General features: G+C 22.7%; 2 protein-coding genes and 1 long non-coding RNA gene across 5 annotated transcripts; 2 read left to right on the plus strand and 1 right to left on the minus strand.

Moving 5' to 3' along the window:
* Window positions 1-269: 269 nt before the first annotated feature.
* On the plus strand, window positions 270-5,799 carry LOC105736495 (uncharacterized). Its single transcript, XM_086908516.1, has 15 exons — window positions 270-1,298; window positions 1,388-1,554; window positions 1,627-1,666; window positions 1,857-1,977; window positions 2,404-2,601; window positions 2,734-2,868; window positions 2,944-3,120; window positions 3,206-3,357; window positions 3,460-3,539; window positions 3,794-4,126; window positions 4,212-4,479; window positions 4,584-4,666; window positions 4,749-4,968; window positions 5,164-5,481; window positions 5,767-5,799. Exons 1-15 carry the CDS (start codon window positions 270-272, stop codon window positions 5,797-5,799), a joined length of 3,354 nt encoding a protein of 1,117 aa, XP_086764642.1.
* A 304-nt stretch (window positions 5,800-6,103) lies between these two features.
* AQP (aquaporin) lies at window positions 6,104-9,856 on the minus strand. 3 transcript variants are annotated; one of them, XM_086908359.1, is made up of 6 exons: window positions 9,706-9,856; window positions 9,259-9,488; window positions 8,606-8,836; window positions 7,882-8,156; window positions 7,250-7,388; window positions 6,104-6,641 (listed from the first exon to the last, which is right to left on the minus strand). In XM_086908359.1, exons 3-6 carry the CDS (start codon window positions 8,784-8,786, stop codon window positions 6,445-6,447), a joined length of 792 nt encoding a protein of 263 aa, XP_086764485.1. In that variant the 5' UTR covers window positions 8,787-8,836; window positions 9,259-9,488; window positions 9,706-9,856; the 3' UTR covers window positions 6,104-6,444. The 3 variants fall into 3 exon arrangements, with proteins under 3 accessions (XP_086764485.1, XP_086764486.1, XP_086764484.1); XM_086908360.1 differs by lacking the exon at window positions 9,706-9,856 and adding an exon at window positions 9,589-9,631; XM_086908358.1 differs by lacking the exon at window positions 9,706-9,856 and having other exon boundaries at window positions 9,259-9,631.
* LOC147657559 (uncharacterized) lies at window positions 8,734-9,606 on the plus strand. The gene is made up of 2 exons (XR_015292157.1): window positions 8,734-9,011; window positions 9,106-9,606. It is a non-coding gene; the product is annotated as an uncharacterized LOC147657559 (long non-coding RNA).
* Window positions 9,857-9,881: the final 25 nt, after the last annotated feature.

Raw genomic sequence — 9,881 nt, forward strand, 5'->3', positions numbered from 1 at the left:
AAACAAAAATCAACTATCAATAAATAGTGTAAAAACAAAAATATACAATTAAATAGAATAAATATAAAAAATAATATTGGAATCCAAATGATGAAACGCTAATACATCTATTAATCAGACACGTATTCATTTTGAAAATTGTATAAATTAAAACAATTAATCCTATTGGATAGAATATGATATAAATTGCTAGGCAAATATTCTTCTACTTATTCCTCACACTACATCTCAAGCTTTTATTTCACCAACAAATTCTTGAATAGCTCACAATGTTACGAACAAAAATAGAAGAGATACAAAATGATAAAAGACTGCAAGGAAATAAGTTGCAACGACTATCAAATATTATTTTACAACAAATACGAAATTCATTATATAATTATACGCAACGGCAAACAATTACAAATTCAATACAACAGAAACAATTGTCACAATTTCAAAAAGAAATTATAAAACAAAAATTTTCATCCAAAAATGTGTATAGTGCTATGAATATCGAATCTTTGAATATACGGCGGAAAACAACTGCAAATTCAGTCCAGCAAAAACAATTGATATCCTCGCCGCAGTTACAAGTTCAAAAACAAGCTACTAAACAAAAATCTTTGTCTAAAAATGTGCTTAGTGTTATGAATATTGATTTTTTGAAAAGGCGACGAAAAACAATTACAAATCCGGTGCAACAAAAATTGAAGTTCTTGTCTTCGTCACAATTTCAAAAAAAAATTACGAAACAAAAATTTTCACCTAAAAATGTGCATAGCGTTAAATCTTTGGAAACACAACGAAAAATAATTACAAATCCCGTGCAAAAACAAAAACAATTGTCATCTTCGTCACAATTTCAAAAAAAGATTACAAAACAAAAATCTTCATCTAAAAATGTGCATAGTGTTGTTAATGTCGAATCTTTGAAAACAAGACAGAAAACAATTACAAATCCAACACACGAAAAGCAAATATTACCCTCGTCACAGTTACAATTTCAAAAAGAAATTTCGAAAGAAAAATCTTCATCTAAAAATAAACATAATATAATGAATGCTAAACCTTTGAAATCTTCATCGATTTATGAGAAAATTTCAGTAAATCAACAATGTTCTTCTTCACAAAGTGATTCAGAATATAAGTTTTCTGAAAATGATGTTTTTCTTAAAAATTTGATAAATAATAAGGTTCAACATCAAATAAAAGGAAATATTGCAAAAATGTTAGTTATATTTGTTAATGGTGAACAGAGATTAATTACATTTGAGATACCTCACGAAGATTGTACAGTTCAAGATTTATTGAAACAGGTATTTTAATATTTATCAAAATATAATTATTATAATAGTTATAAAAATGCTTAATCAAAGATTAATAAAAAAATTACTTGTGTTTTTAGGCAAATATCATACTTTCTGAAAAATCAAGTGTTTCATTAATTTCTAATCCTACTTTAGATATAAACTATTTAGTAAAAATTGGATCTGATACAATTACATCACTTGACATAGATAAAAATGATAGTTTTCAAAATAACATAAATAATAGTTCAAATGATTCTAATAGGTAAGTTTTTCAATATATTTTTAATTATATAAAATATCTCAAATATTATAATAATAAAATTAATCACTTCAGATCACCAGATAAAAATATTGATTCTATACAACAAAATAAGGTAAATTTTAATTTTTTTTTAAAAATGAAATGAATAATACAATTAAAATATAAAATTTTTGTGGAATTGCTACATTATTTTAACGTAAATTTAAAAAAAAATGTTAATGTTAACATATTGTTAAAATATATTCATTAAATATATTTTTAAGTTTGAATTATCATGTTAATTCTCCATATTATTTTACAAGACAAACAATGAGCATAATTCATCAACAAAATCAGAAAAATTGGAACACGATGCGTCTATGCATAAACATAAAAGAAAAAAAAGAATTATTTCAAAATCAAGGCCTAGCCATAAAGAACCAGGTAAAAAAAAAAACTTTATGATCTTAATATTTAAATTGAAGATTAAAATGTATTTTTTAAAATAATTATAAAAATACATTTTAATCTTCAATTTAAATATTAAATATAGAAGATAGAAGAATATGTTGATATATCACATATTTATAAAATATTTATTATATATAAATTAATTTCATTTGCATTACATATTGCATTATATAAATATGTAATAATAAAAATAAAATTGGCTTTGTATTCTTTTTTTTTTTCAATTCAAGATATTGAAAAACATGAATCAATAATCTTAGAAAAAATAATATTTCTATTATCGTATTTTTCCTATAAAACCGAATAATTTAATTTAATGACCGTGATTTAAAAGTTTGTATGCTGTGAAATATAAAATGGAATGTAAAAATATACTTTAAATTAACATTTCTTATTTAGAATGTTTAACAATATCATCCGATGAAGAGGAAAAAAGCAAGGAAAGATTAAATCCTAATAATACATCTTCAAACGATACGAATAATTATAGTAATGAAATAGATATAATTCTTGAGAAGAAACCCATAATCACGAACAATTCTATTTCCGATAGAATTCTCGATTATGCAGGATGCACGGAAATAGAAAATATTCCAGGTAATTTTTAAATATATTTCATATATATAATTACTTCACAATATATACATTCTATTTATTAAATTTTAAATGATAAATATTGGTTAATTATTATATATTGAAAGAAAAATAATAAAGATAAATATCTTTTAGATAACATTATGCAATCTCCACATACTTCTTTGTTATGTAGAATGGTAAGAATAGGCTCTTATAAATATATTCCTCGGGATAGAGTCTTAATCTCGCAAAATGGAATAAGATTTAATGTACCTTTATTGAAAGATGGTATTTATTTTATTAATTACTATATGTTTATAACATAAAATGTTTATAATATATAATTATTTACATATATTGCAGAAAAAACCTTTGTAAAATTAGACATTAAGGTTCGAGATATAGTAAAAGTACTAATTCATTTTGGTAAATCAATGCCAGTGCTTTTCTTTTATACATCTATTACTACTGCAGCTATGATTCGTGAATTATTAGGAATGCAAGATCCGAAAGGACCATACTATGATCCTGTTGGAAAAAGTATCAATTTTTTAACCACATTTAATTATAATATATTATATTATATTATATCATAATGTGAAATAAAAATATGAATATTTTATAGATCATACACATAAACGAATAACTTTATTAACAGAGAAATTATCAGAAGAATCAAAAATTGTATTAAAAACATTATTCTCGCGAAAAAACTTATTAGAAGAAGTAGATGCGAAAGAAGCACATGATATTTTTGAAGGATCATCGCCGAAAAATGTATATATTTTATATTTTCGATAGATATGAAAAATTACCACTTGAAAGAATCTTAAATATAATTAGTTAAAAAAATTTTAAATATAATTCAATTTTTTCTAGAATGTACAAATGAAAAATCTATCGAAGAGAAAAATCCAAACACAAATAACAGCTAATTCAAATGATAGTAGTATACAAACGTAAGGAAACGTAATAAAATATATAAAAAAACAAACAATTATTCATTATATTCGTCAAATTCTTTCTTATACATTACAGTAACTATACATATATGCAATATATTTCTCGCACAATTTTTTAAATATTCTGTAAAAAAATTCTCTAAAACTTAATTATTATACAAGCTTTTTTCGTATAAATATTTTTTTAATATATATTTAAATGTTTTCATATAAACCATAGAGATAATATAATTTTAAATTGTTCTTTACAGAATAATTATATATCCCCCACCACCTGCTAAAGGTGGTATAACCATTAGTACCGAGGATTATTTATGTCTTGGAGAGGATCAATTTTTAAATGATGTAATTATAGATTTCTATCTAAAATATTTAACATTGGAAGTTCTATCAGAATTTGATCAACAGAGAACTCATGTATTTAGTTCGTATTTTTATAAACGATTGACAAGTCCACACACTCAAGCAATTGAAAGCAATGTGTCTCTTACACCCGCTGCTAAGAGGCATGCAAGAGTTCAAAAGTGGACGAAAAATGTCAACATATTTGAAAAAGATTTTATTATAATTCCTATAAATGAACAGTAAGTTTGTTTATTGCACATTTTTTTCTATTTTTCCTTAAATTAAAATATTAAATAACAATTCTTATGTATAAAAATGTTACAGTGCTCATTGGTTTTTGGCTATTATTTGTTTTCCCGGATTAGTGGGTAAAGTTTTTGCACAAAATAAACAATCTGATGAAAATAGTATTCATAAAATTGTACAAAAAAGTAAAAAATTAAAAGAAGTAGAACTTCAAACTGTTACTATCGGAAGCACAACACTCAAACCAATAACGACCATTGTGACTATAGATCAGGATGATGATGATTCAGAACGAGATAAAGCTGAAGGTGATACTGAAGAAATGGAAATGACTAGCAAAGATGACGTGAGTTTTTTAAACTAAGTTTCATAAATTATTTTTTTTTTTTTATATATATAATTTAAGTCGGATAAGCTATTAGAGCATATCTTACGAATAATTTACAATAGGATGAATTAGAAATAATAGAAAATAAAAATTTATCGGCAAAAATGAAACAAAATGTATTACAAGAAAATGATACTGTAAAAATGTAAGTATTTCTAAAGAATTAAAATTAAAAAATTAAAAGAATTATTATTTTCCAAATAAAATACAAAATACATTCATTTTAGACCCTGCATATTAATATTTGATTCTCTTGCTGGAACAAATAGAATACATATAGTAACTACATTAAGAGATTACTTAAGTTGTGAGTATGTAGCAAAAATGGGATGTGAAAAAGTATTTTCAAAAGATACTATTAAAGGAGCATTGTTAAAAGTTCCTCAGCAATCAAATTTCACTGATTGCGGATTATACGTATTACAATATGTGGAGAGCTTCTTTAAGGTAAATTTATTTTTTGAATTCATATTTATATGTTTATATACAATTATCTCTTGAACTATTTATTATTCAAATAAAATATTTCAGAACTTTTATTAGACTAATAAATATTTCACAAGATAATTGTATACAATATTTAAATAGGTAAATAAAATAAGAATTATAGAATATATAATATATAATAAATTTTTATTTCAGAATCCCATTAAAGATTATACTTTGCCGATAAAAACATTGAAGAATTGGTTTGAGGAAATAGTAGTAACAAGAAAAAGGGAAGAATTATCAAAATTATTAATTAAATTGATGAATGCAAAAAAAGGAGACAAAAATATAACAATACCTGCTGTAAACTTTCCTACTCAAGATGGTAAACTAAAAATTAAGGCTGAAAATCATGTTGATGCGAAATCTGTAAAAACTGATGTTGAAGATAAAAAAAAGCCTACTTTAGATGGAGAAAATCGTAATAATAATAATATATCAAATCATAATTCTGAATCAATTATTGAAATGGTAAATATAACTACAAATTCAGATTGCATGCATTTCATTTTTATTCATCTGAAAATAATTCGATAGAGATTGATTAATTCTAAAACTCTTTGGAGATAAATTTCTAATTTTTTAATTAAATAATAAATAGTTATTCTATAATGAAATCGATAAATTTCATATCAATATATTAAGAGATTTATTTGAAACAAAAAATGTTTATTTTAAATATTGTAAATGATAAATCAATTCGAATTCTATCATAAAATTTACAAAATTATAAGAAATATCTAATCTTTATTGCAGATTATTGAAACGGACAAGAATGCATATATCTAAAACAGAATTTTTTGTGTAAAATATTAAATTGTTTTTCTATTTGAAAATTAATTTAAAAATACACTTTCAATAAATATTTATTTGATATATCTTGTTATTGTTTTCAAATTTTATTTAATTGTTTTTTAAACTTTTTTATTTAAAACTATATTATTATATTTTTATAAATATTTATATATATATATATATATATATATACATATATAACATTTCTAAGAACATAAATTAATAAAATCTTTATTAATTGTTTAAAAGTAACAATCTGTTTGAAATAATCAAATTATATCTACATAATAAACACAAATTATTCAAAATAATTTTATTTCTTTGTACAATTTTAATTCATTACAAACATCGTTATATACAGGATCAAATTTATATTAATTTGAACTCAAATCGTATAATTATCACCCTGTAAATCCAAAAAACGTTTCTATTTTACAAACGTACGATAAAAATGACTAATTTTGTGCAGAAATGTATTCCTTATAATAACTATTCTATTTCAATCGTATTATAAATATATACGCTATTTTGTAAAATGATAACAGACAGAAAACGCATTTAAGTTAAATAAACAACAGAAAAATCAAATAACACAAAATCAACAAACTTGAGCAATGATCCACTGTATCTTTGTCTAACTTAAAGCGTTTTTTCCTTATACTGTTCCACGTATTGCTGAACGAACGGTGATTTATAAACTCGTAAAGAGGCAATGGAACCGGCACACGCACCGACCCAATAAACTATCACGTGCTCCATGAAGGAAGTTCCCAAACATCCGTACTTCAAGGAGGTGGCCAGTGCAGGATTGAAGTAACCGCCGGAATAATCGAAAGCTGAAATCAATGAATGAAAATGGAACAACTATCGATGAATACATTGATAAGTATTCAGAAAATAGTATATAAAAGATCCGATTTATGAATACAATATTATATTGAATATCGAATACTTACGACAAATTTAATATTTGAATATTTATTTATAGAAATTTTCTTGAATCGAGAAAAGTGAGGAGTAAATATAATTGTAAATTTAATTAAAAATTTTTTAATAAGAAAATATTTATTTAAATAATTTCTAAATATAAATTTAATATTTTAATTGCACCTCTCTTTCAAAGAAAATTTGACATGTGACATATAATATAATGTTATTAATATTAAAAGAAGAATAGATAAGCAAAAGGATACGTTTAGTTGAAAAAGAATTCATTCAAATGTTATCCATTATTTTAATAGAAATATTAAATGTTCTATATGTGATATAATTATTTATTTGTTGAAAGCGTGTGAAATATCTAATATCTATCTATTACTAATTACTAATTTCATAAAACTTTTTCTCATTTCTTTAGCTATTTTAGATACAAAAATTTAAACAATATAAAAATGAATAAAATAAATAGATATAATTTTAAGATTATATAGGCAATTAACCAAACCTGCAATAACTAAAGTAGTTCCAATAAAGGAATCGATAATAACATTAATCCTTGAATTTATCTCGCTTAAACCACGTGAAACTACTCTGTATATACAAGTTGCCACACATTCGATAAATGCTCCAAATATTACGGGTACCTTAAAAATAAAAAAAAAAATAAAAAAAAAAAAAAAAAAAAAAGATTCATTATTATTCAGGATAATATATTCTGCCTTATTAATTTCATATTTTCTAATTTCTAATATTATCAAAATACTATAGTAAAATTCGAATAATATTTCGATATTCAATAATTCAATAATCATAATTCATAACATATAATTTCGAATATTAAATGAACATATTTATATAATTCTTTGTATATTTTATGATACATATTTTTTTTTTATTCTTGTCAACAAATTATATTATTATATTATATTTATGACCATTTCTACTTTATGATATTAAAGATATATGTAATATAAAAATTTAGCATTTTCTAATACGTCTAATTATAAGAATTTTACTATACATTCTTAAATATAAAAATTTATATTTTTGTATATTTAATTTAATATCTTTTTTTGTATTATTATTGTATAATCATTTTTTTATTTACATAAATTTATAATTTATCATCTCGCTTACTTGTAAATCAGTAGTACAATCTTCGAATGCTTTGTTTTTATGCGTCGAAACGATTTCAAGCGCCCAAAGCAATTGGATGTATCTAAAAACGGCAAGACCACCTACAAGTTCGGCCCATATTAAAAGGAAAGCATCGCGTACCGATTTCGTTCCTTCGACAACTTCTTCGATGTGTGTATATGGACAAGCGGTAGCGTCACCCCAATTTAGGGACCACCAAATCGTCAGTACAAATAAATATACGCCATACATAGAAACACCCCAGTTGTCCGCAACTAAGGTATAATATAATTAAAATAACAAAAAGCACACATATATTACAAAAATGTAACATCTTTACAATTTAATTAATTTTATTCTTATTTTTTTATATATATATATATCGTAAAAAATAATTAGCTGAATAAATCTTTTTATAATAAATATTAACATTTTTAATATAATTATATATTGATTTTTTTAATTAATCTATTATTTTTGGATAATTTATTATTTTTAATGAATAAATTAAATCGAGTTATACGTGATAAATAAAAAAAATAATATTTAAATTTATTAAATCCAAAAATCATGTCTTTGCACACTAAAGATCAGTTCTCACTAATTTTAAATCCATAATGAAAGTATGTGAAAGATAAGTTATATCGTATATAAATACAGATTCTATTTGAGATTAATCTTAATTGTTATCGATAATTAAAAATCATGTCTTCGGTAAACTTACTTATTATCAATTCGAAACATGCTCCACAAAGTTCACCGGTAGCAATGCCTTCTAAAAATAGGGATCTTACGAACGGATCATGTATATAATAGTCAGTATATCTTCTCATCCAATAAGCTATGAGAGTTGTAAGTATAATGTACAGTGTAGAAACTGCTAGGGCAATTATTGTTGCAGCCATGGTGTTGATATATATATATTATATATAAATTTAATGTTATAAGATAGAAACTATAAAAGTAACAAAATCATGAAATTAGAAATTATAATGCAATTATATTTATAACATCTCTTTCTTTATATAATCTATAATCTAATCTAATTTAATTTAGTAATCTGTAATATTGTTTTCTATTAAAAATTTATTTTTATTTTGCATTTTATACTATAATAGCAAAATGTACATGTATGTATACATACATATTACAAATATTAATCTAAAAAAAATATAAAATAACACATCAAAATACAATTAATTTTAAACTTATAAATTATTACAGATAAATGTCACATGTATATATGTATAATATACAAGTAACAGGAAACTAAAAGAAGAACATTATGCAATAACAAACATTATGCAAAACATTATTCAAATTTATGATAATATTTTAAGTGATGCTCAAAAAATATATGACGAAACGTTAACTTACATATTTATCATCGAATTTTATTCACTTTTACCATTTCTTTCAAATCAAATATTCGCACAATATCTATTTCTTGATCTTTTTCTTTATTTTGCACACACCAAGATTTTACTTAGCTGTTATTTAAAACGAACGAATGTAATTGAATATATCTGTGTGAATATGTCGCGTGGCTTTAAATAGCTAGTCTCCCAAATTATCTGATTGAACATTCACATTATGATGGTTATCAACTATTTTTCAGTACAATCATAAAACATAAAATATTTAGTAGCATTTTTATAAATATATAATATTAATAATAATGTATCACAAGTATAATATAATTATTACTTTGGAATTATTTAAAAACATCTTGTTCAATTTATTTTTTTTTTTTATATTATTACTTTTTTGTTTTACGTTTTAAAAAATCAAAAAACACAAAATAAATGTTTAATTTATACTTACAATAATTATTTTGTATTATAATCTTTTAATAATCATCTATTTTTAATAATAAAATAAAATTTACATATTTTTTTAATTTTATATTTTTCTGTTTCGAGACGATTTGGAATGGTTGAATAAAACTAACGCGCCAACAATTCTTGATAGAGTTAATTAACTTGAATGAAATAAAACGA

The sequence above is a fragment of the Apis florea genome, unplaced genomic scaffold (assembly GCF_048593485.1).
Source record: "Apis florea isolate Af1SG1 unplaced genomic scaffold, ASM4859348v1 contig_3078_pilon, whole genome shotgun sequence".
Classification (NCBI taxonomy): domain Eukaryota; kingdom Metazoa; phylum Arthropoda; class Insecta; order Hymenoptera; family Apidae; genus Apis; species Apis florea.

Coding starts and splice junctions, on each gene's coding strand:
- AQP (XM_086908359.1), bottom strand. CDS start 8,786: ATGGCTGCAACAATAATTGCCCTAGCAGTTTCTACACTGTACATTATA. Junction 7,389..7,881: donor ATTGTACTACTGATTTACAA/GTAAGCGAGATG, acceptor TTTATTTTTAAG/GTACCCGTAATATTTGGAGC. Junction 6,642..7,249: donor AACTACTTTAGTTATTGCAG/GTTTGGTTAATT, acceptor CATTGATTTCAG/CTTTCGATTATTCCGGCGGT.
- LOC105736495 (XM_086908516.1), top strand. CDS start 270: ATGTTACGAACAAAAATAGAAGAGATACAAAATGATAAAAGACTGCAA. Junction 1,555..1,626: donor AGTTCAAATGATTCTAATAG/GTAAGTTTTTCA, acceptor TAATCACTTCAG/ATCACCAGATAAAAATATTG. Junction 4,969..5,163: donor ATGTGGAGAGCTTCTTTAAG/GTAAATTTATTT, acceptor TTTTTATTTCAG/AATCCCATTAAAGATTATAC.